The sequence below is a fragment of the Phacochoerus africanus genome, chromosome 1 (assembly GCF_016906955.1).
Source record: "Phacochoerus africanus isolate WHEZ1 chromosome 1, ROS_Pafr_v1, whole genome shotgun sequence".
In the NCBI taxonomy this organism is placed as follows: Eukaryota; Metazoa; Chordata; class Mammalia; order Artiodactyla; family Suidae; genus Phacochoerus; species Phacochoerus africanus.
This window is the reverse complement of record NC_062544.1, coordinates 198,105,594-198,132,762: the sequence shown is the minus strand read 5'-3', so window position 1 is coordinate 198,132,762 and position 27,169 is coordinate 198,105,594. Positions and strand designations below refer to the sequence as shown.

At 41.7% G+C, this 27,169-nt stretch overlaps 1 protein-coding gene across 1 annotated transcript in view; it reads right to left on the bottom strand.

The window, feature by feature from the left end:
* The window catches only part of USP13 (ubiquitin specific peptidase 13), a 125,719-nt gene that overhangs the window by 66,943 nt on the left and 31,607 nt on the right, over nt 1–27,169 (bottom strand). The window contains exons 3-6 of the mRNA XM_047787022.1: nt 24,884–24,944; nt 17,128–17,249; nt 9,848–9,990; nt 8,002–8,186 (exon numbers count right to left, since the gene is read on the bottom strand). Of these exons, the coding sequence (XP_047642978.1) occupies nt 8,002–8,186; nt 9,848–9,990; nt 17,128–17,249; nt 24,884–24,944 (511 nt within the window). The remainder of the gene's footprint in view (nt 1–8,001; nt 8,187–9,847; nt 9,991–17,127; nt 17,250–24,883; nt 24,945–27,169) is intronic.

Here is a 27,169-nt window from a genome sequence, read left to right as displayed (position 1 = left end):
GAAAATCACATAGAATTCTATGGTTCTTAAGCCATCAGGCTCCACATGGTGAGAATTAAAACTTTCTATCTCTAGGGCGTAACTGCTTCAAAATATGACATGATTTTGGTCAGACACAATAAGATGTTACTTCTTACTCCAATGGTAAAAACAGTTCAGTTGAGTAACACACAAGAAATCTAAAAATGAACTGTGATCCTTAAACTTGGCAATCGTGAAGAATTTATAAATGACATACGGTCACAGAAAAGAAATTTGGGAGTTCCCAGCATGGCTCAGAGGTTAACAAATCCAACTAAGAACCATGAGGTTACGGGTTCGACCCCTGGCCTCACTCAGTGGGTTAAGGATCCAGCATTGCCATGAGCTGTGGTGTAGGTCACAGACATGGCTTGGATTCCACATTGCTGTGGCTCTAGCCTAGGCTGGCAGCTGCAGCTCCAATTAGACCCCTAGCCTGGGAACCTCCATATGCCCCAGGTACGGCCTTGAAAAGACAGACAGAAAGAAAGAAAGGAAAGAAAAGAAATTTGAAGTAGACTCAGGCTGAAAATCCTTATACATGTTCCATTGGGAAACACTTTATTTCCAACTTCAGCTTAGCAAAGTCAGGTCTTAGTCTGAAACTATTGTAGCAAATAAGCATTGCATCAGGTATCACTCTCCCCAACTCCCACGGTGACTTAAAAAAAAGCTGGAGCTGGAGTTCTGGTCATGACTCAGAGGAAATGAATCTAATAGCCATGAGAATGCAGGTTAGATCCCTGGCCTCCGCTCAGTCAGTTAAGGATCCAGCATTGCTGTGAGCTGCAGTGCAGGTTGAAGACACGGCTCAGAACTGGCATTGCTGTGGCTATGGCGTACGCCGCAGCTCCAGCTCCGATTCAACCCCTAGACTGGGAACATCCATATGCCGTGGACGCAGCCCTGAAAAGCAAAAAACAAAAAAGGTGGCACTAAGAAACATAATTAGGAAGTTCACAAAAAGATTCCCCTAAGAATAGCCCAAGCAGAATTTTATGAGTAACTACACTTACTTTAGAAGGAAACCAGTCATTCTTTCAAGTTAAATGACAACTCAAGCCTTGGACAGCAAGGAAAAATCCATATAAGGGAAGAGATAAAAGAAAAAGCTTAGAGCACGAATAACTCATTGATGTGATATGCAGGTTAGAAAATAGTATATGCAGGAGTTCCCTAGTGGTCCAGTGGGTTAAGGATCCAGCATTGTCACTGCTGTGGCTTGGGTTGCTGCCATGGCTCAGATTCAAATCTCTGTATGCCACAGGCACGGCCGAAAAAAAACAAAAAATCAAAAAGAAAGTAATATATGCACTGTTACAAAACTAACTATCGAAAAAGAAAATAGTGATGAAGACTGCAACTTGCACCAAGACTGAGACACCAGGGAGTTCCCGTCATGGCTCAGCAGAAATTAATATTGACTAGTATCCATGAGGATGTAGGTTTGATCCCTGACTTCGCTCAGTGGGTTAAGTATCTGGCATTCCCATGAGCTGTGGTGTAGGTCGAAGATGCAGCTCTTATCCCAAGTTTCTGTGGCTGTGGTATAGGCCGGAAACTGCAGCTCCGATTTGACCCCTAGCCTGGGAACTTCCGTGTGCCGCAATTGTGGCCTAAAAAGCAAAAAAAAAAAAAAAAAAAAAAAGACTGAGACTCCATAAGGAACTATATAAAAATGATAATAATTTCTTATCTCTGAACAGAAAAGTTTATTTTTAGTCTTTTGCCTTTCTATTTTTTCCAAATTTAATATTAAATAAGATAAGCAGGGTCCCTGTCCTCACAAGTTTTAACTTTATTATTTCAAACATTCTTATAAGAACACTGGTTTGCTATAAAAGACCTCAACAGATGTCTTCTTGGCAATGGTTTACTTCATGTGACTTTAGGCTCTCTTCCTAAGCCCCGGAAAATGGCAGAAGTCCAAATCCCGCCCTCAGATTCCCACGTAGGAAAGCAGAAAGAGAGAGAGGTAAAGATCTTGTGTTTGGAAAGACTAAAGACTAACAGAACCAGAGAAGTGGCTTCACTGCTCTGCTGTCACAGCTCACATGGAAAAAAGAACAGAACTCCTGGTCAAACACCAAGCCATAAGCCAGAGAGGAAAGGATGAGAAAAGCTTCTTTCCATTATAAATGTGATCCATCCACCAAACTGCATCTCTCCGGCATGAGCTCATATTTGTGTACCTATAGAGCATCTGCCACAGACAAGAAGAAAACTGAGAGAGCACTCCAGCAATTAATCTAGAAAACCAAACACAAAATGAATGCAGACAGTGTAACTCTCAGGCCAGACATAACCTAGACCGTGGTCAGAAAAGAAAAACAAGTAAGAGTAAAGAGATGTCAATAAAATAGCAAAAAAAGAACAAAAAGAAAAAAGGTAAAGGAACAAACTTTATTGGTGTTTCTGTTTTCCTCCACTGTTTACTCCTGCCATGTGTGAGGGGCTAGGCTGGATGCTACAGATATAGCAACAAAAGTGGGCTCAGGCCCTGCTGTCAGGGGTTGGGGGAATGCAGTTACAAGATCTTGTGAAAAGTGTCACAATACAGCAGTACGAGGTGCTACAGAGGCACACAGGTGGGGCACAACCCAGGTCAAAACTAAAATGAAGACCATGGGTTGGGGAGTGGAAGACCAAACAAAACAAAACAGGGAGTTCCCGTTGTGACTCAAGGGTAACAAACCCAACTAGTGTCCATAAGGATGTGGGTTCAAGCCTGGCCTCGATCCGGAGTTGCCGTGAGCTGTGGGGCAGGTCATAGACACAGCTTAGATCCCATGTTGCTGGTAGCTGTGGTGTAAGCTGGCAGCTGCGGCTCCAATTCAACTCCTAGCCTGGGAACTTCCATATGCCACAGATGTGGCCCTGAAAAGCAAAAAAAAAAAAAAAAAAAAAAAAAAATTAAATGAAGTAGTCAATGCTTAGATTCCAAACTCTTGGGCTGATGCTCAGGTCAGAGGTGAAGATGACCAAAGAAAGAAAACTGCCTTGAGATGACGCTGGGCTGGGGCAGGGGCCGCTGGGACAGGCAATTTCTCTTGCCGTCACCAAAGCTTTGAGGCTACTTCTCAGGTGAACTCATTTTCACGATGAAAGAAAACAACATCCTCTCCTGTCTCCCATCCTCTTCATTCCCTTCCCACCACAAACCTCATCCTTGCTCTGCCAGAGGAACGTCTCCTCCCACAGGGAAAAGCTTTTTGTTTGTTTGTACAGAGATCTGTTTCTTTGTTTGTTGCTGTACCCATGGGGACTCAGAGCGGCATTTGATATGGGGCCCGCTTTTATTACCAGGCCACCACGATGGCCTCACCTGGGGGGATGGAGGCTTTCTGGAAGAACTAAGTCTAGGTTGAGACCTCAAGATGAGAAGGAGTGTCTCTCTGAACAGGTATATCCTTACTGGGAAGAAGGACACCGGGGTGATTAGATCACATGACCGTTAAATATTTGAGTTCACAACCTGCTTTGGATTCCATGTTCACTAAGCAATATTCTAAATATAATTCATCTTCCCACAGGGAAGGAATGTACTGGTCAAGTTGACATAAACATCCCACTTACAGGCAGTTGTGGTTCTCATTAGAAACTAAAAAAATCAACACCCTAACTTTGAGACTCTGTCTCCTATGAGTTGAATTCGCCTCAGGAGCCCACCGAGGATGGAGGACACATCCTCAGCAGTGGTACCTTCCTCAGGAGGCAGCCACCCCACCCCCCAGACAGAGGTTCCCCCTGCCCTCCTGTGCCTCCACATCCACAAGGCCCATCACCAGACATTTAAGGAAACTTTACCCATGTTTTCATTAACTTACTGGCTTTTGCATCAACAATAAGCTACAACGATCAATCTATTACACTGATTTAAAAGAAACAAAAATAAAATCAATGCCTCCCATAAACTAATAAGAAATGATAATTAGACCGAAAATAATTATTTGTCTTAAAACCAACTCTGCACAAGATAAATAGGAATCAAATACTGATCTATTTTCAAAAAGCGAACTTTTTTTCAGCTAAGTGAATTCAAGAACCCTCATGGGTTCAGGTTCTACATGGCTTTTGCCAGTGTTTTATACTTTCTATGGTTAAAAAAAAGAACATTTATTCAAATGCTCTCAATTACATAATAAGGAAAACCTTAAAAGTTTTCTCTCTTCTACCAAGGGAAAAAAACTTAATTATGGCAGATAACGGGTTAATATTTTTAATAGTCAAGGAGTTTTAAAAACCAAAAAGACTCTTCTCTTTCTCTGTCTATCTATCTCTGTCTCTCTCTCTGCCCCCTGGCAGCCCACGGTGCTTTCTTCACACCTATCTTCTCTCTTCTCTCTCAATGAACATTTTATTTGCCTCACTAAAACAAAACAAAAACACCTAAATATATACCTACTAGAAAATCAGCCTAAGAAACTGACAAAAACAACTACAACAGCCAAAAATACTATGAAAAATGTTCAGCCTCACTATAAAGAATTAAAACAAGGGAGTTCCCTTCACAGCTCAATGGTTAAAGAACCTGACTAGGATCCACAAGGATTCAGGTTTGATCCCTGGCCTTGCACAGTGGGTTAAGGATCCAGCATTGCCGTGAGCTGTGGTGTAGGTCACAGACACAGCTCAGATCCACATTGCTGTGGGTGTGGTGTGGGCCAGCAGCTGCAGCTCCGATTACACCCCTAGCTTGGGAACCTCCATGTGGCCTCAGATGCAGCCCTAAAAAGCAAAAAAAAAAAAAAGAGAGAGAGAGAAAGAAAGAAATTAAAACATGATAACAGATTACCAAAGGTTTTGTACAAACTTTGAATACCCAAAATTTCAAAGATTGTTATGTAAAAATGGGTATTCTTATACAGTTCTAGAGGGAACATTAATTACTATGGCTGTTTAAAAGAGAAACTCAGCAACTGAAAATTTTAAATGTTCAACCCTTTGTTCATAGGTATTGTTCCTAAAAAGTCACTATGGCACAATGGGATTGGTGGCATCTTGGGAGCACTGGGACTCAGGTTTGATCCCCGGCCTGCCACAGTGGGTTAGGGATCCCGCGTTGCCACAGCTGCAGCTTGAGTCATGACTGCAGCTCAGATATGATACCTAGCCCAGGAGCTCCATTTGCCCTGGGGGCAGCAAAAATGGAAAAAAAGAATCATTAGACGAACCCTCAAAGATTTGCACACGTACAAAGATGTTCATCAGAACAGCAAAACTGTAAGAACTCACAACAACTCAGGGGAATAGTGAAATGATTTATAGAACTATCATGGGATACTGAAGACTATTTAATGACAAGGAAAAATATAGTTTAATGTTAAATAGAGAATACAAGGAATAAAACTTTAAACGGTGTGATTCAAATTTCTGTAAAAATACAAGCTGTGTGTGTGTGTGTTTGTATAAGAACTAATCAAGGCCTTAGAAGAGAAAAATGACTGAAAAGAAATACCCAAATTGTGAGACATGATGTCTATAATCAAAGGGCAAATATAAAACTTCCCCTCCCCAAGATGAAACGAAAGAAACTTTAGAGCAACTCTAAATCACAGTTTGAAAATAAGTTTCGTGCTAGAAAGAAAAGGCTTTTGGAAAATTAAAGATACACAGAGAATAGAATTAATCCCTGCCTTTATTATTAGCATACATTTAAATAGAATCTAATTATTTAAATACTTATACCAGTTGGTTCACTCAAAAGTATTCATGCCTACTATGTGTCAGATTTTGTAAGGAACTCAAAGACAAATAAGACATAACTCAACTGAAATTTTAGAACAGAGCCCCATATACAAACAATTGTAGTCTTGAATAGGATGTTCAGAAAGCTGGCCTTAACAATGACTGCTCTTATCCAAGCACTACATGATATTACTCATCCAGAAAAAGGAATTAAATATTGCCATTTGTTAGACCTAGAGATTATCATACTAAGGGATGTCAGTGTGAGAAAGGTAATATCACATGATATCACTTATATGTGGAATCTAAAATATGATACAAATGAACTTATTTACAAAACATAAACAGACTCGCAGACATAGAAAACAAACTTATGGTTACCAAAGGGGAAAGGCAGCGGGAAGGATAAATTGGGAATTTGAGTTTAACAGATACACACTACTATATACAAAACAGATTACAAGAACATACCATATAGTACAGGGATAATAGAAATAACCTACAATAAAAAAGAATCTGAGAAAGAATGGGTATATGTAAATGTATAACTGATCACTTTGGGGTACACCCGAAACGAACACATTGTAAACCAACCATACTTCAAGTTAAAAAAAAAAAAAAAAGGCAACGTTAAGACAGCACTGAAAGTAGAAACATCTGAATATGCAATTGTACCCAGCAGAATATCTACATTACAAACCCTTCTCTGTGTAGGCCCTACAAGAACAATGATGGTTACCACATACAGCAGTCATTCGACGCAGCAATGACCTATAAGCACTTTGCTATAAGCCTGAACCCAACTGCATGTCCTGAATTTCCTCTTCAGAGCCTGGAAGGCTCAGGATTCGACCTGGCTTGCGTTTATTTGCTGGAGGGGAAAATTTGTGTCACCAATGCCTGGGACTCTTACAGCTACTTTTCTCTAATGAGTTAAAGCAAGTCCACCAAACTTTGGAAGTAGGAAAATTCCCCAAAGGTGAATTAAAAGAAACTTGAAGTGACCTAACTGCCATTCCTCAATTACAAAACAAATGAGAAATGAAACCAGTTTAATGGCAAGTGCATGGTTGACAAGTATGGTATGAGAATACCCCACATATTGGAAACATCTTTACTAATTAACTTTGAAGCAGGCTAATGCAGTCACAAAAAGACAACAGAGAAGAAGACAAAAGACTTTATATTTTTCCTTTAAAAATCATCCTGCATTAAAGTGAAGAAGAAATTGAGACTAACTCCTGGACAGATGGAAAAGACTGACCAAGGTCTGTGCTTCATAAGTGTTTTCAGTGATGCTTAGATGATGGGTTCTTTTTTTTATTTAGGACCGCACCTGCAGCATAAGGAGGTTCCCATGCTTGGGGTCAAATTGGAGCTGTAGCCGCTGGCCTATGCCACAGCCACAGCAACACAGGTCCGAGCTGTGACTGCGACCTACACCACAGCTCACGGCAACTCCAGATCCTTAACCCACTGAACGATGCCAGGGATGGAACCTGAAACCTCATGGTTCCTAGTCGGATTCATTTCCACTGTGCCACAACAGGAACTCCAGATGATGGGTTCTTATGGGCACTGCTCAGTATTTAAGTTTCTCATTATGGACCCTGATATTATTTCCCTTTTCCCTTACCAAATGGGAAAAGGAATTAACTGTACAAACATGGCCAAAAGCTAACCTTTTAGAGCATGCAATGTGAGAGCATAAAGAGAACCAATTCTGAAGCTGACAGAACAAGCAGGAACAACTCCCAATCCTTTGCTGCACTGGCCACTATCACTGCCTGCTGATGTCAGGGACTCTGCATACAGAGTATCCTGCAAAACCCATCTTCTCCATCATGAATCCATTTGCACCTAAAATGATACTAATCCCCATAGTGAATGCTAGGACTTCCCCCTACTATTATCATGGTAGATTTGATTATGCATGTTCACTTCACGAGTCCTGGTTCCTACTCCTGTCCTCTTAGCCAAGAGAGACACAGAAAGATACTAACAATAGTTGTGAATTTTTATCAAGACTCTACTGTGTGTACTGGGCTAGATGCTTATGCAAACTTAATAAACCTTCGAGGGAGGTACCATGATTATCCTTAGGATGAGGGACCTGAGGTTTAGAAGGACTTGAAAACTCACCCAAGCCCTCACAGCTAACGAGAGGCAGAATCAGGATTCAAACCTGGGCCGTCTGAGTCCAGAGCCTACGCCCTCCAACCCCAGAGATTAAGGCACTGGTTAAATTAAGAGAGCCACTGCAAGGGCCCAAGTTGGTAAAGGCTCACTCACCTGCCCCGTCAGGAGTGATGGTTCCCAGCTTCACAGCTAGAGGGTAGCCCAGGTCTCTGTAATGCTCCAGTGCATGCCCGTTGCCTCCAGAGCTGTCAAAGAACCACTTCCCACACAGCACGGAGCCGTCAGTCAGATTCAACCAGAGGTTTTCCCGCAGGTCACACCTGGCACACTTCCAACCACTGGAAAGTCATCAGAGAGCAATTAGCACAGCCAGAGCCTAAGGTGTGAGTAGAAAATTTACACCTAGGAAAATGGAGAGTCTCAGCAGTGGCGGGGGGTGGGGGTCGGGGGTGCGGCAGGAGAAACGGTGGTCACAGGAGATGGTCAGTGGAATAACCTCGAGCCTTCCAGAGCTGCAGGACCACTCAATACCCTGCCAGCCACCCCAATCAGGGCCAGCCCCTCCCAGATTCTTCGAGATGGCTCTTTTACTTTAGAAAACTGACAAAGAACCTGAGGGTAGGAAGGAAGGTCATTCCCTTAAAATTCCTTACGTGAAGGACAGTGGAGCCTGAGGAAGCTTAAAATATTAAAGACCCCATGTGTATAAACATCTAAAGTTCTAAAGCATCACCCACATGTACATAGTAAGACTAGTTTAAATAAAACTCTACTACACTGACCATCTAAATCAAGTAGAAAGGAAAATGGCTTAACTTAAAGTTAAATGTCAGGTGTATGCCAGGTGCTTTACAGAAGTTTTATCACTTAATTCAAATATAACTCTTCAGCATCACCATTACCTCGGGAAAAAGAGACCCAGAGATATCATGCCTTCCCTAAGACAACACAGAACAGGTATGCAGTCCAGTTAGGGTTCAACCAGATCACACATTCCTAACCTTCCTGCTCAGTCTCTCTAGCATCTGCCACAGGAAACACACTGGCATCTAGTTCCAGGAGGCACTAATGTAGCCTACACAGCATTCCAGGCAAATGTGACAACCAAAGACCGTTGTAAGTTTTTTTGTTGTTTTTTGTTTTGTTTTGTTTTGCTTTGCTTTTTAGGGCCGGACCTGCGGCATATAGAAGTTCCCGGGCTAGGGGTCGAATTGGAGCTGTAGCTGCCAGCCTGCACCACAGCAATAGCAACATCGGATCTGAGCCACATCTGCAAACTACACCACAGCTCATGGCAATGCTGGATCCTTAACCCACTGAGCGAGGCCAGGGATGAAACCCACATCCTCATGGATACTAGTCAGGCTCATTACCACTGAGCCACGACGGGAACTCCCCACTATAAGTTTTTTAAGTTGGGTTTCCCTAGAAGCAGGCTCTGAGATGAAGAGTTGAATGCAATTAGTTTGTTTGTAGGTGATTCCAGGGCGAGTGGTGTGGGAGAGAAGAGACTGCAAGGGCAAAACACCAGGGACTGTCAACAAGCAGATGATCCCACTGGCTCTGGGGCTCAGACCCGCTCGGAACTCCAGGACAGTTACCCCACCTGAGGGTAGGGATCTAGGGAGTTCATCCCTCCTCTCCATAGTCACAGGTTGGGGGCTGTTCCAGGAGGACAGGAAGGAGCATAACTCTGTTTCTGGCTGTCCCGAGCATTGGCGTCCCTGGCTTCAGCAGGCAGAGAAAGACCTCAAGCAAAGAGCTGCAAGTGCCTGCAACTGGAGGCCTGAGGGTGGGGACTGGTTCAGCCATGTGGGCTGGCCATGGTCAGCCTCTACTCCAAAGGTATAGATAATTCTAGAGAGAATATTTGAGCTTATTTTTAATAAAAGGCATCTGATAAAATATATAATCACTAATCCAGTGAAGATATGAAAAAATAAATATTCCTTTGGCCAGTTTTAGGGGGCAAAGTTCCATTTTGCTGCCTGACCCTCACCTTGGAGGAATCCTGACTCCATTGTCCAACTGGGTGAGGTTATTGGCATATTTGGATACTGGCAATTCATTTTCCCACGTGTCTGGGTCCTGCTTTCTGTATGGAGATTTTGAACTGAGAACTGCATCACAGGCAATTGTTACCTGTAAGACAAATGCAGATGTAATATATTAAAACCGTTTGAGAGAATGGCAACTTCTATAAAATGAATTTTAAAGTTTATTAATAAATATAGCTGAATTCAAGAAAATTCAAAAATCTGTTACCATGAGAACAAGATCCAAGTTTCCCAACTCCACCACTTTCTCCCTGGGTCTAGCTAGATTTTTGTCCTGGCCTGGAGTTTGCAGCATTAACAATGACATAAGATAGCAGAGAACGAAATCCAGTTTGTAAACTGAAGCGTAAGAGTCAGATTTAACAATGCCTACCTCTGCCCAAGCAGAGTGAAAGCATAAGGCAAACAATTTACAAGGGTGAAATTAGCAACAGGAATACCTAGGATTTACCCAAGTGGTGTGTTGCACTCCTAACAAATATACACCAGATATCCAATATCCTCAACTCATCACACAATGACATGTGGTCAAGGGCACTTGAATGGAATGCAAGCAGCATGGCTCCATTTCTTAATCTGGTGCAAATGTGACCCTGGATGGGGACATCCCTAGATGTCTCTGTGCCAGATCAGTCCACATCATAAGCAAATCTGTGATGTCCAGCTTGGCACCAACTGACCACAGGGGAGGAGAAAACTCTGCTTTCTCCCAAACCCCACTGATCCTGGACATAAGCCTCTCACCCCATGTGCTATTTGCCTAATGCTATAAGCTATTTCTTGCTCTCTTTATCTTTTTTTTTTTTTTTTTTTTGCTATTTATTTGAGCCGCTCCCGCGGCATATGGAGGTTCCCAGGCTAGGGGTCCAATCGGAGCTGTAGCCGCCAGCCTACGCCAGAGCCACAGCAACGCAGGATCCGAGCCGTGTCTGCAACCTACACCACAGCTCATGGCAACACCGGATCATTAACCCACTGAGCAAGGGCAGGGACCGAACCCGCAACCTCATGGTTCCTAGTCGGATTTGTTAACCACTGCGCCACGACGGGAACGCCTCTAGCTCTCTTTAAAAACATTTCTGATGAAAGGTAAAACGGTGCAGCCACTTTGGAAAATAGTTTGGCAGGTCCTCAAATGGTTAAACAGACTTACCCAGCAATTCCACTCCTAGGTACACAGCCGTGATAAATAAAAATACATGTCCACACAAAAACATATACACAAATGTTTATAGAAGCATTTTTTATAAGAGCCAAAAAAAGAGAAACAATCCAAATGCTTATTAATGATAAGTGGATAAAGTATTGTATTTGATACAATAAATTGTTATTTAGCAATAAAAAGGAATGAAGCAGATACATGCTACAACATGGATAAATCTTAAAAATATATGCTAAGATTAAAAAAAAAAAACAGCCACAATCATACAATCATTTATCGTATGATTCTTTTTATGTGGAATGTCTAGAATAGGCAAATCCAGAAACAGAGAGTAAACTAGTGACTGCCAAAGGCTAGGGGGATGAGAGGTTGAGAGGTGACGGCTACAGGTAATTAAAATACTCTAGAATGAGACTGTCATGATAAAAGCCCAACTCTGAATATAAAAGCCACTGAACTGTTTTATTTTGGTTTTAATTCTAGGGAGTTCCCTGGTAGCACAGCAGGTTAAGGATGTGGCGTTGTCAATGCAGCAGCTCAGGTCACTGCTATAACACGGGTTCAATCCCTGGCCCAGGAACTTCTGCATGCCACAGGTGCAGCAGAAAAATAATTTCTTTTAATAGAAAGTTGTATCCTATATCACCAGCATCCTGCACTATTAGCTGAACTTGAGGCCCAATATTTTCTTCTGGGTAGCACTGGCAACTGACCCCAGAACTGATACAAAGACAATGGAGGAAGTTCCCTCAGCTACCATCCCACCCCCACCCAGGCCATGAACAAGTCCTATTAGCCCTAGCTCCAAAATCTATTTAGCAACTACCTCAGCTCGATTTTGGCCACACCCATCCTAGTTCCAGCCACTGTCCCAGCTCACCAGGAAGGCCACCCAGCAGCCTCCTTATAGTCACCTTTCTCCCATTCCTGCTCCCTCTTCTCTGCCCAGCAGCCAGAGTGATCTTCTGAGAACCTTAGATTCCATCCTTCTCCAGCTTAAAACTCACCAAGGTTATACTGAACACCATCAATTGACAACGCTAGGCTAGGCATGGTCAGGAAAAGGGAAAGGTCCCTGCCCTCAAAAAGCTTATACTCCATTACAGATCAGGCAATCAGGCATTCATGAAGACATTTTAATCTTTTTTTGGGGGGTGGGGTGTATTTATTTGATAGAAGTTTTTATCAAAGTATAGTTGACTTACAATGTTATATTAGTTTGAGGGGTACAACATAGTGATTTGATATTTTTATAGCTTATGTTCCATTGAAAGTTATTATAAAATATTGATTATATTCCCTGTGCTGTACATTATATCCTTTTTTGGTTGGTTTGTTTGCTTTTTAGGGCCACATATGGAAGTTCCCAGGCCAGGGGTCCAGTGGGAGCTGCAGCTGCCGGCCTTTGACACCACAGCCACAACAAAGCCAGATCTTAGCTGCATCTGCGACCTACACCACAGCTCACAGCAACGCCAGATCCTTAACCCACTGAGAGAAGTCAGGGATCGAACTCACATCCTCATGGATACTAGTGGGGTTCATTACTGCTGAGCCACAATGGGAACTCCCTACATCCTTGTATCTTATTTATTTTATACCTAGTAGTTTGTACCTCTTAATCCCCTGTCTTGCCCCTCTGAACCTTTTAAAAAATATTATCTCCCACAAGCAATGTTTTATAATTAGCCTTTCCTTTCAATTATCAAAATTTATCTCCCATTCTCTTCCAGTAATGCCCTTAGAAAAGGGTTGGGTTCACCATTACTGCCTTCCTGACTTTATGGGTTTGAGCCATGCTGCCTTAGCACTTCTGGATACACATCCTAATCTTTTCAGTCTGGCCTGTTGTAACCTTGTTTAACTGACTCCCTCAATCCCTTCCCTGTCCTCCTCTGAATCTTCTCCATACCACTGGATCTTTTTTAAATATTCTGGTTCGCAATGCGCAATGATCTTGACCATTATTTGGATATAATAGTCTCTCTTTTCTTTGAATATCTTTCCTGATGACAATCAACAAAATTTCCTTAATCATCTGGGACACTATAAAACACTGACCTAGTGTTTTCAGACTAAATCTAAAATCACTTAGAGGCCCTTTTTATGGATCATTGCTGAAGGTCAGGATCCATTATCCTCTAATTACACTGTGAATTATCTCAAGTTCAAGGGTGTTCTGGACTTGGCTCAAACTGGCTCGCAGACTTGATTGTTAAATTTTAAGAAATTCTGCAAGAGGACTGTTAAACAGAACCATTATTAAAAATTAAATTATACAGTCTCACAGTTAAATATATTTTTAAAAAATAACAAATACTGAAAATTCTTCACTTCCTAGTTGTGTTACCCTATTTAACTATTATCCACGTACTCCTGAGGTCATTTATGTCCACATTATGTGAATGGTGGAAACTCTATGTGATGGTGTCCTGCTACACATCTCTTCCCAACTCTGTATTTAGTGACAGTAGCCTGGAATTGGCCATGGAAGGAGGATTTACACCACAAAAATCAGCAACTACAATGCAAGGCTTTTCCCCAGGGAAGCTGGTTGCTAAATATGTTCAAGCACACCACTACTTGAGGTCTAAGATGAGGCATTGGGAGTTCCCATCATGGCTCAGCAGAAACTAATCTGACTAGTATCCACGAGGATTTAGGTTCCATCCCTGGCCTTGCTCAGGGGGTTAAGGATTCATCGTTGCCATGAGCTGTGGTGTAGGTTGAAGATGCGGCCCAGATCTGGTGTTGCTATGGCTGTGGTGTAGGCTGGCGGCTACAGTTCCATTTCAACCCCTAGCCTGGGAACTTCCATATGCCCTGGGTGAGGCCCTAAAAAGCAAATTAATTAATTAATTAATTTAATTAAATGAGGCATTGGATTTCAGGTTCTAAGCTCCCTACTGAGTCCCTACTGTGTCTCTTTGACCTCTAAATCACAGATACTATGGTTTAACTTCCCGGTAGACTTATAGAGTACCACTCTGAAACTGAATGTTTTTTGTGCTGAAAAACTCAAGAAACAATGCAAGAGTCACCCAGTTGGGTAATCTGGTCCTCAATAATTTTTGTTATTTAAAAGCTTAAAAATAGAATTATTAAACACCAAAAATGTAGAAAAGCAGGAAAAGAAATTTTAGAAACTAGCATCTGTTATACAGATAAATCTTACCAGTTACCAACAGATAAATCCAGGCTTTTCCTTCTATCTCCTCACCTCGCCTTCCAAACAATTATTTCCCTCTTTTTTTTTTTTAAGATTTTTTAAGTATTTCTTAGTTCTGGAGTTCCTGTTGTAGCTCACCAGTACCGAACCCTACTAGTATCCATGAGGACTGGGGTTCAACTCCTGGCCTCACTCAGTAGGCTAAAGGATCTGGCATTGCCATGAGCTGCGGTGTAGGCCAGCAGCTGCAGCTCCGATTTGACCCCTAGCCCAGGAACTTCCACATGCTGCAGGTGTGGCCCTTAAAAAATTAAAATACATATTTTCTAGATTCAGATTTCTATGACAATTCACTTTTTCTTTCTTTCTTTCTTTTTTTTTTTTTTTTTGGCCACACCTACAGCACATGGAAGAGCCAGGGATCAAATCTGAGCCACAGCTGTGGCAATACCACACCACAGCAGGAACTCCAACACTTCACTTTCTTATAAAAGTGTTCACACTTAGAATTATGTTCTGGATATAAGAATAATTAAAAGTACTTAAATGCTCTTTTATTAACTTTTTCACATAAAGATCTGTTCTTCATAAGTGAGAGAAAAATCATTTCTCATGACATTCATTCACAATGTGCTTCTTTTTTTGACAGCAGACTTAAGAGTTATATTAAGAGCAGTAAGAACTCTCAGTTTGATACAGATATAAGCTTTAGCATATAATATCAGGTAATGGGACGAGGTAAGACCATTTTGTCCACTCATATATTTTATCCTCGGTAACAGTAGGAGTTGACACAGGGAATTGGAGAAAGGAGAGGTTAGCTTAATTCTGTACACATTGATAAAAGCTGCACACTTGGTACTAAAAAGAATACATTATATCAAATATTAGAGGAGGAGTTCCCGTCGTGGTGCAGAGGAAAGAAATCCGACTAGGAACCATGAGGCTGCAGGTTCAATCCCTGGCCCCGCTCAGTGGGTTAAGGATCTGGCATTGCCATGAGCTGTGGTGTAGGTCACAGACGCAGCTCGGATCTGGTGTTGCTGTGGCTGTGGCGTAAGCCAGCAGCTACACTCCAATTAGACCCCTAGCCTGGGAACCTCCATATGCCACGGGTGTGGCCCTCAAAAAGACAAAAGACAAAAAAAAAATTATTGAGGAAAGAGCTACAATACCTAAGTACACACAATTTTCAATTCTATGGTCTCATGGTGAGGTATACGGTAGGTCAGAGGCAAAAGAGGTTGAATGATGGAAACCTGGTCCCTAATGACATGGGAATTTCAAGCACTAATGTCCCCTCTTGGCAGGGGCCAGTGAGCAGGGAGCTGTAGATACAGAGTCATACAACGTCCAGAGAATCTGGGACCCTAAAGACTCAGCACTGCAACTCAAATGTCTGTTGATAGAGGAATGGATAAAGAAGATATGGTGCATATATACAATGGAATGTTAGCCATAAAAAGGAATGAAATAATGCCATTTGCAGCAACATGGATGGCCCTAGAGATTATCATGCTAGGTGCAAAATGTTAGAGAAAGACAAATATCATATGATATCCCTTATAAGCAGAATCTAATAAAAAAAATTATACAAAAAAAAAAAACTTAGTCGCAAAAGACTCACAGATTTCGAAAACAAACTTACAGTTACCAAAGGGGAAACGTGGGAGGAGGGATAAATTAGTAGGTTGGGATTAACGTATACACACTACTACATAAAAAAACAGATAATTAACACAGACCTACTGCACAGCACAGGGAAATCTACTCAAGATTCTGTAATAGCCTCCACAGGAAAAAAGAATGGATGTATGTATACGTATAACTGATTCCTTTGCTGTACGCCTGAAACTAATCTAAGACAATATTGTAGACTATACTCCAAAAAATTTTTTAAAAAAATAAAAGGCCTGGCTTTGGTCCTGGTAAAGATTGAGGCAGGAAAAAATGAAGTGGCATGTCTAACTCTATCAACCCTGACTCCTGACCACATCACTATATACACGATCAGGCTCTGAAAGGTCAGGGGGAATGGAGTGGAAAAGGGAAAAAGAGGAAAAGAAAGGGAAGAGAACACAGGAAGGAAGGATGGAGCATTTGGGACAATACAGGAGATGTGGGAAGAACAAGAAAATGGTCTGGGTCCCCACTGGATTCAAGAATCAAAGTAAAACAGAACCTGGCTTCCTTACACCACCACAGCCTCCCCAGCTTTAAGTTGTTCAGGAAGATGAAAATCACCCCACAAAAAAAGAAGAGAAGGGAAGGGAAGAAAAAAAACTCACCACTAAATCTAAATTCCAAAACCTAGAAAGCAGTCTTTGTCCTCAAAGGAACAAAACTAAAAAGTAGGTTCACATTACCACAAAGCTCCTGAAGACCCACAATTGGTAATATGCGGTTATTTTTATAATCGTGCTGCTGTTGCTTCTCAATGCAACTCTTTCATGTTTCCCAAACAAAATTTTACTCGGGAGGCCAACATGCAGAAGAGAGAAAAATTTTAGGTGCTCCTCAACTTGAAGGCAGCCCCTCTCTGCAGACCTGGGGGCACAGTTTGAAGATCTAAGCAACAGACTATAATTCACAGGTGGCAAGAATCCAGTCCACCTGGAGGAGGCCAGCCCATGAGCAGTGAAGCCCAAACAGGCAGGAAGTGACAGGCAGCGAGGGCATGTGCCCAAGGCTACCGAATGGCACCCTGCAAGACCCCCTTCACAGAGAAGCAACCTGCGGCAGTTCCTGCTCACTCCTCTCCTCCTCTCTCATTCCCCCGCCTCCCCTACGACCAGCACACACACACACACACACGCACACCGCATTCACGCACACACACCTGACACAGAGAGTCACACGCATCTAGCTAGCAGCCGTGCACACTCACTGACCAGGGCTGGTAACTCCTCAATATTTGGTAGTGCTATTTCATAGTGGTCTGGGAATATAACAAGTTTGGCTTCATCTTCATATTCATAATCGTCGCTATTTAAATCGTCATCAGTATCTAGATCTGAGGAGAAAACAAAAACAAAGAACAGAAATGAAGAAAGAACATTCCACACCATGGCAGCACTCACTGGGAAAGCCAGAAATCCACAGGGCTGACATTTACAATTCCCTCCTCAGACACAGCCATCCATCTGCCCAAAGGAATAAGAGGCCTTTCTACTTTTCCTAAGCTATACATACTTATCTACCAGGGGCAGAGGTATAAAGAAGACTGAGTCATACCATAAAGCTTTGCAATTAAAAGAGACATTAGTGCTAAATGTTCAATTCTCAGAGATGTTTAAAGGAACAGGCTACTCCTTATGATTTGTCAGGTACCTGGATCATGATTTTACCACAATAGGGTGGAATGTTTTTCATGGTACCTGGGTTTGAGAGCAGAAAAACCTATGTTCAACTCTTGCCCCCCAAATTTAATGTTTCTTTGAGCAAGTCAGAGACTTGCTAAGCTTTAGCTTCCTCATTTGTAGAATGGGGATAATAACACTTATCTCACAGTTTATAAGGGGAATAAATAAGAAATTATAGACAAGAAATCTGGCACCTAATAGACAGTCAATAAATGATAACTGTTATTTGAAAATAACATCTCAATTTCCCTCCCTCTGTCTCTTTCCCTTTCCACTCAGAGTTGTTGAGATATTGCATATAAGCCAGAGGGGGAAACCCCATAATATCAGTAGTCCTGTTGTCCTCAGGCTGTGGAGAATTCTTGGTAAGAAAGTCTAGCCTATTATCTATCAGGTCATTGCCTCTTTGCTTGGCTAATCTCTGGGAAAGGTCAGGCAAAGGCTCAAGGAAATGTCTTGTCACAATATTTACATGGACAGCCTTGTGTTCACATGGATGCCAACACCCCAGATCATGTTTGTATATTTAGATGTTTGGAACTATGGTGACAAAAATCTACTGAGCCATATTACACACACATACACACACACACACACACACACACACACACACAGAGATACACAAACATAGGAGAGAGTTACTTTCCTAGACGAAGCAGGTGGCTGATAACCAAAGGATCCAGATTCTGTTACTGCTTTGTTGCATGCCTCTGACCGAAAACCTGGTATCCCTCTTAAACTCTCAGAGGAACAGCAGTTTTACATGAAAAATGAGATACAGCCAAAATACAGTCCATACATTTTAATAAAAGATTCTAGATAATAAGAAATAAAGATGCCAGAATAAAGAAACAAACAACATTGTTGGAAAGCCATAAGAGGTTTGGCAAAAAGCAATGTTCGAGAACAGTCTAAGAGCCTAAAAAGTAACTAAAGGCATTTATTTCAAAGAAACAATTCAAAGACATTCTATGTGTTCTAAAAATATGAATGCCTCAATATCTATGATTTTTTAAAATTAGAACCTAAATACTCAATGAGAATGGTATTTCTCATAGAATATCACTTAAATGATATTTACTATATAGAAACATGGAAATGTTTATGCTATATTAATGCTAAAAATACAAAATTTATCTTCACTGAAAAGACAACTTTGTAGTAATTATGTTCACAGACAAAATTTGGAAGGCAATCTGAACAAATGAAAATAGTGAGTTGAATTTCATTCTTAAATTTTTCTTTAAGAAAATTTAACATATATTGTGTGTCGTAATTTTAAGTAACCAAAGGACAAATTTTTTGATTTTGTGTATAGATTTGGCTCATAAAACACATTATCTAAGTGCCTTTTTTTCCAGAGAACACATACTTAATGCTAATTCAAATCTTACCTGGCCAAAAACAATGATAAACTAAATTAAAAAAAAAAAATCCAGAGTTCCCACTGTGGTGCAGTGGTTTAAGAATCCATCTGCACCAGCTCTAGCGGCTGCGGAGGCACAGGTCCAATCCCCAACCCAGGACAGTGGGTTAAAGGATCCAGCATTGCTGCAGCTGTGAAGTAGCTTCCAGCTGTGGCCCGGATTCAGTCCCTGGACTGGGAACTTCCATGTGCCGCATGTATGGCCATAAAGTAAAAAGATAAAAAGTAAAAAAAAGATCCAGCCCTGACCTTGACTAACTACTTAAGCCTGGGTAAGTTCTTTCCATTTTCCTCATGAGTAGGCTTAGGACAGTATTATCTACCCCCTAAGATTGTTGAAAGGATTAAACAGGACAAGGTTTTAAGGTTCCCAGTTTCTGGTAGGTATTAGGGGCTCCAGAGAGTAGCCATCACCTTCACACCACCATCTCTTCTCTACACTCCTGCCAACTAATGTCACCAAAAGTGCCTTCCCTCCCCTTCGGCTGCCCAGCTCCAAAGAAATCCTGAAGTAAGTTTCAGGAGGACCAGAATATCATGGGGATCTTCTCTGTGATCTGAGTGTGGAGTAGATACAAACTTCAAATGTTTCCAGGCTGTAAGCTCGAAGAGCAGGAAATGGGTCTTATTTACCTTCCATAACCCCAGCCCCTGCACAGTGCCCAGCACACACCACACACTCAGTCAACGTCTGTGAAAAGAAACTCTAGGAAGTTAACAACATCATCATACAAAGGACAATAGAAAAGCAAGAGCATCCAAAGGGTTGTTACACTTTGAGTTTTTTCAATTTGTAGCTGATCTGTGTTTTAAAAAGCAAGACTGCTATCATGCAAAAAAACAGAGCTTTGCTGAGCTTCTTTAAACATAATTTATAGTTTACTTTTATCTTTACTTTTATTTCCATTGGATAGAAGGGGACCATGATCTTTCCCAAACAATCTAACTTAGGGAAAAGTCAGTAGAGGTAACCTACACTCTGACTCTAAGGGACGAATCTAAGGTTTCTCCTGAATATATGTGACCCCACAATCTATAAATCCAAATTCCTCTAAGTAGAGGAATTAAGTGGGTTAAGAATCCAACTGCATCAGCTCTAGGGGCTGTGGAGGCACAGGTTCAATCCCCAACCCAGCGCAGTGGGTTAAAGGATCCAGCATTGCTGGATTTCTTAACTCCTATTCCAAAATATCTAGTTGAGGAATCTACAGAGGAACCTAGGAACCGGCAGAACGAGGACCCCCAATTTCTTCCAGCAGCTCCTTTCCCCTGGGACTGGGGAACTGGCAATACCTTGGTGGGCTCTTTTTCTAAGCTAAAAGGAAAAAATGTTTTTTGATACCTCTGTTTCAACTTTACTTCAATGATCTGCTCAGATCCCTGGGAAAAGTGGCTGGACACAGCCATTTCCAAGAAGTAACTATGAAGCAGGACAGCAGAGGAAAGGATCCCTAAGTCAAACCAGGGCTCTGAAGCCAGCTCAGAGTTCTCTGGCCAGACTTAACTGACTTTAACTTGCAAGCTGGAGGCAAGCAGTCTGCTGCACCAGTGCTGAGAAAAACTGCTCGCCCTCCCAAGAAGCTCCTTGAGCACAGACCCCACTCTGAGTCCTACTCCCAAAGGAGACAAAGAGTTTACTTGAACCTTCTGGTCATTAGAGGCACAGATGAGTTTTCTGGCCCATTCCTGGAATCCTCCACAGATGTTCTATTTTCAATCTATTCCTCATCAGGTATGAATGCCAGAGCTAACGCCAAAAGAATTGGAATTTAAGCTCTCTGAGGTTTAGCAGTAGCTCTTCCACATCCCAGTATTTTATTCCTATTTGTGAAAGGTGGCAGGGGGGTGGTAATAAAAATATGAACATTTAACACTGTCTATGGCATACCAAAGACATGGCATTTTTAAATCAATTTATTAGCAGTTATTTACACATTTTATACACTTGCAGCTTTAATGTAAAGAATACATCACGAGTCCAGGGGTCTTTCTTTGAAGATACCAGACTCCCTTACATCTCCTTTCTCTCCTTCCAGCTCATAAAACAGTACGTTTTGTATCAGCTTATCCCCAACATTCACAATCTTTCACGCTGTTGTAAATTGTCTTTGTCAAAGACAGACGAATTGTGTCCCTTTCAAGCTTAAAGACATTACCGCAGAGCTAGCCACACTTTCTCAGTTCACAGTGCCCTTAAACATCCCAGCAATTTTTGCACAGCAGTCCTAAATCAAAAGAAATGCCCAATGGTTCTTTAATTTCCTAGTTAGGTACAAACAACTTAATAAGTATTTGTGGTCTAACAAGTTAGTAACCATTTGAAAAAATTATACATATAAACTAGAAGGAAATAAATGTATCACCTCACTCTTAAAGAACCACAATTCCTTACTAAGGGGATGTGTGTATCTGCTGTCAGGCACTGCAGAATTTCTCCTTGAATCAAACTGGACACTGCCTCCCTTATTTCCCATTCCACATTTATTTTCAGATGTACTTGCCTTTTACCATAGAAACCACCACCAACAAACAAACAAACAAACAAAAAAGCTTCACAAAGAGATCAAGTCATTGAAAGGAATACAGGATATTCTAACAGCCAGACTCTATAGAGCTGATGTTCAAGCATCACTGTGCTCCCTTAAGAACTAAAATACCCTGTGTTTTACCTGTGACTTCTTTGCAGCAAACCCAGAGTCCCTCAGAACACACTCTGAGTGTAGGAACCAAAGTATTAATGGCTCCCCACTGCCTAAAGGAAAAAAGTCTAAAAGCAGGGTATGCATCTAGACTATTGCTGGAAGAGTAACCAAGTAGCTGGGAAACAAGAAAGGGAGAAAAAAACTTCTTTTTTCATTATGGAGGCTCTTACAACTTTTCGATTTTAAGCTCTGCCCATGTGTTACATATTCAAAGAATACTTTTAAAATCTTATCTTTTAGCAAAAATTTCTATGATTCAAAAATTATCAATAATTGCCACTGTGTTTTTTTTGTTTTGTTTTGTTTTGTTTGTTTTTGTTTTTTAATTACCAGCAAAAGCGAGCGCTGAGGGAAGGATTCTTAACTGGGATTTCACTTAGATGACTATCAAGGTAATCAGGAGGAAAAAGGACATGAATGTTGAGGGGCAGAATGGGCCTCGGGGGACTTGGATAAGCCATTCAGCACCAGCTAATGGCCTCAGTTTCCCTTAGAAAATCAATAGTGCTGGAGGTCATAACTGAATGATTCAATAGTTTCAATGTCACTGTTGAGCCAGTGGGAAGGAAATTAGTCATAAAATCATTAAGTGAATGGGGAGGAAAAAGCCCTATCCACGAGAAAGCATTAGTCATCTGCATGCGTTTTGTAGAGGAGAAGAGTCATCATAACTACATTTCAATAGCAATGAAAAAAAGTGCCTTTTAGTCAAAGAAACAAAGAGACTGCAAGAGAGTTCAGAGTTTTCTTAATGAAGAGACAATCCAATGTCCCTTTTAGGGAAGAAGACTGTGGCAGAGGCTACTAGCTGCCTCCTCCTATTCATTCTCCCTTTCTTCCTTAGCAACAGACTTTATTTGGTGAAGCCAGTTAGCAGACTTTACTTTTCAGCCTCTTCTGTAGCACAAAGCAAAACAAAACATGTAACCAAGTTCTGATCAGAGTCATGTAAACTAATGTGTGGCATGAAGATCTGTGAGAAGGCTGATGAAAAGAAGCAGAATCCACTGGGAGATTAGGTTTTTTGTCCTTCCCACTTTGTCTTCCCTGCTTTCCAGGATGGGGATGTGATGGCTGGAGGTCTAACAGCCATTCTGGACCAGGAAATGACCATGAAGTTCAGAAATCACAAGCTAGGATAGAGGATGAAGCAGAAATATGGGAAGAACCTCAATCCTGATGGACATGAGGCCATCACATCAGCCTGGACTTGCTGCTTCCCAATATCCTCTAAATGAAACGAGTGAAATAAACATTTACTCTAAATGAAATGAGAGAAATAAACATTTACTTCATTTAAATTCAACAATATTTTAAGCTTCCTGTTACATAAACCAAAAGCACTCCTTCAGTGAAATTAATTTATAAGCCACACCAACTTGAACACAGAGCCATGATCAGTGTGGCAAGAGAAAAGTACCCACCATTGGGAGATATGAAGCACCAGTTGAGAGGGCTGTAAATCAGAGCTTGCAAAACTTAATTCTTACAAAACATCTGAGTATAAAACAATAGAGAGAAAAGGGGTCTGAGCAAGCCCCAGAATGCCAATGGCATTCAAATTTCACTTTTTTAAAAATTGGTACAGTCCAATTTGGCTGGGCTCTCGGTTTTAGATGCATCCTGTGGCTAAGACATGGAATGTTGAGAGAACACAGAAAGCAGCCTATAGAAAAAGTCCCACTGAAATGAAAGGGTGGGCTAGTGCTCCCAGGAAGCAATGGAGGGGTCCACACAGTACGAAGCACAAAACCTTTGGATTAATTCTTAAAACAGTCACTTGATAACATCTTCTACCACCAATATGATCACTAGAGAAATCGAACTACAAGGTCTTTTGAATAAAAGACATAAAGGCTAAAGGATAAAAGGTTGGCTAACTTCTTTGGTCAACCAAAGAAAATAGTGAAAAATAACAACAGCAGGTCAAATGTTGAATTATTTTCATGTTCAAGAATGCCATGCTGGGGAGTTACTATCAGATTCATTCAGTGGCACAGCAGAAAAGAATCCGACTAGGAACCATGAGGTTGTGGGTTCGATCTCTGGCCTTGCTCAGTGGGTTAAGAATCCGGCATTGCCATGAGCTGTGGTGTAGGCAGACATGGCTCAGGTCCCTCATTATTATGGCTATGGTGTAGGACAGCAGCTACAGCTCTGATTCAACCCCCTAGCCTGGGAACCTCCATATGCCATGGGTGCAGCCCTAAAAAGATTAAAAAAAAAAGTTTAGTATGAAATATGATCATGATTACATGATATAGAAGACAGTATGCATTTCCATGAACAAAATTGCCTCTTTGGAATGAGGGAGAGAGAAAATCACTCTTAGGCAAAGACCACAGTAATCACTGTTACAGACAAACCCCACTAATGGATGAAAAAATTAGTGGGCAAAACTTTGAGGAGAAATAAGTACTAGCATAGTCTCAAAGTATCACTCCTCTAATAATTTATTAAGTATACTGCAACCTCACAAAGGAGAAACCCAACAGATACTACCTTAACAAGGGATCAAAGTCAATATCACCAGTGTGAAGACACCTCAGCTTCATGTGACCCCTGACATCATGCCCTGAGGAAGGCACATCACCTCTATGATATTCCTGCCAAAAATGCATGACCATGCGCTTAGTGTGAGGTAACATGATAAATCCAAAGTAGGGTACATTCTTCAAAAAGTGTCACAATTATTAAAGACCTAAAAAGCCTGAGGAACTATCACAGATGAGACAGGATTAAGGAAGCACAACAACCAAATGCAAAATGGGATCCTGGATTTTAAAAAAAGAAAAAGACATGAGAAAAAAAAAATGGTGAAATACAAATAAATCTTGTAGCTTGGCTAATATTTTTCAAAAAGAAAGACCATCTTCTTTAAAGGCAGTGAGAAAAGAGACCAGAAGCAGAATCACAATTACTCTTCAGTCACTATCAGTATAATTGCCTCAAACACTAACCCAATAAGAGTGCTAAAAGCATTCCTTCACCACCAGGAAAACCCAAAGTGGAATAGAGCATCTCCAGTTAAACAGGTTCCTCTCATCCTTAAACTGCAGAGCAGTAAACAACCTATTATTCCAAATACAATGCACACATGCACACACATACCCACATCCAGACAATCAGGTACATTATTGACAATTATTTACATTACCTAAAAAAATCTTCGAATTCCTCCTTTTGGGCAAAGCTCCACCAGATGCCCCTCTTACCTTCTGAAAAGAAAACAAGAGATTATTAAAATGCGGCCCAGGTAACAGATGATTGGGGGTGGGGGTGGGGGGTAACATCTCAGAGGCTCCTAGTTTTTATGAAAGGCCAAGAGCAAATACTCAAGCTGGACTAGAGAGGCCAGGGTAAACAGGAGCTTGACCAAGGTCCATAAAGGTAGGTGAAGGGCGAGACAATAGCTCCACCAGATTATGTTTTCCCCGGATTATCAAGAAAGCACTCCCAGGAAGGGAGTCAAGGTGAAGGGTCAAGGTGAAGTGGACACTTCAATTTGGATGGGCACGTGCTCCCAAGAGGCATTTTTTAAAAATCTAAAGTAGAGGGATTAATCCTACCAGCTTTTCAGTCACATTGTTTTTCAAAGGAAGCACATGAGTGAAGAGTACTAGGGATACACTAACACTCTCCTGAGCTCCTAAGAGGCTGCACATCAGCAAGTCTAATGCCCAAGGCTAGAGCTACTCTGGAGAGATGGTGGGGGCTCCAGTAGAGAGGCTTTTGTTCCCCTGCTACCCATTGGACCCCCAGTGCTTGGTCCTAGGCATGCACAACAATTACTGTTGAAAGAGTTCATAAACATTAATAGAGCCACTGATACTCTGGTCATAGAAGCCTCAGTCTAACATCCCTAAACATTTTTGGAGTGCCAACTGACGGCTGTTTGCCATCCTAAGCTCCATGTATTTTCTCCCCCTGGTGTAAATCCCCCACAGCAACGAAATAAATGCCCATCAAGTGGTTATGCAAAAGAAGTCATTCATTACCCTTCTGATACTCACTCACACACAAATTTTACTCTCAAAGAGGATTTGTAAATAGTCTTTTTCAAATGACCAAAACCATATTGCCACACTGCATGTTCTTCCCATGACTAGAAAAGAGCACATTCCAAACACACCGTGGTGTGTGGGTTGAAGCCCAGCATTTTCCCAAGCAGCTCCAGCCATGGCAGCATCAAGCCCTGCTGCCTCTTTAGTTTGTCCTCCTATTAGTCTTAAGCCTCCCTTCCCCATTTTATTATTAGGCATTGAAGGTGGGCTCATCTGCTCATCTTTGTGAGTCTCACAATAATTTTTTACAGCTTCTGCTATAAGTTTATAGTTCACATTTTAGGAATGTAAAATTATTGAACCCTTTAACTCAAAAAACTGTCTCTCCAAATTCTAATGCCACATTCATATCACTGCCCTTGGGATCCATCTCGTCCAAGGTCTCGGAGCCTCTGTTCCTCATCTCCCCACTTACTTGCCTCAAATAAGGATGAAATAAAAACCTGCACCAAAGGCATATTTAATGGCCCACATTTACCAATCCTGGAGGCCACTTGCAATCTCTCTATAGAAGTTTATGGCCTCCTTTCAATTGTTCCAACCTCACTGACCCCTCCATTCCTGTGTGATGGTTGGGGAAGAAAGAAGAAGAGGAGCTGCAGGGGGACCTGCTGGAACACAGGGCTCTCCCTGGTTGTAAAAGGCACACCTCAAACCCGGACTGGATCTACATCTTTTCAGAAGAGAAATCGCAACAACTACGAGACGTTCCTTCCAATGACCATCACTCTATGCCTGCATCAGTCACCTCTAGGAATCGGCAGCATCTGAGAAAGGGGAACTCCTCAGTCAGCAAACGTGACTGTCAGGCCCTGTGCTGGAGCTCAGGCTGCAGAGTGAAGACACGCTCCATCCCTTGAGGAGCTCACCAGCACATGCATGCAGACAAAGAGCACAACAGATTCTGGTGAGTGTTAAGAGAGGTGAGGATAGGAGAGAGTGAAGAGCATAACTTAAGGGAAAAAAATGATAGTTCTTCTGGGGATGCAGGGTGTGGGCAAGGTTGGTGAGGTAAGAAGAGCAGCAGGCATATAGCAACTACTATGCAAATATGTATTCCTAGGCTGGATGGTTGGTTGGATGGATGATGGATGGATGGATGGATGGATGGATGGGTGGATGGATGGATGGATGGATAATGAATGTTTGGGTAGTTGATGAGTAGGAGATAGAAGTAGGGCATCCCCAAAAAAGAAAACAGCACGTATAAAGGCCTGAAATCACGGTGTGTTCCAGAAAGGAGAAGTGGTTTTGTATGTCTAGAGCATAGAGCTGGTGGAGTCAGAGGGAAAGTTAGAAATGCTACAGTGGTCAAATCATGAGGGGGCCTTGTAATCACATGCAAAAGAGTTTCATCTAGCAACAAAGGGAAAGACATC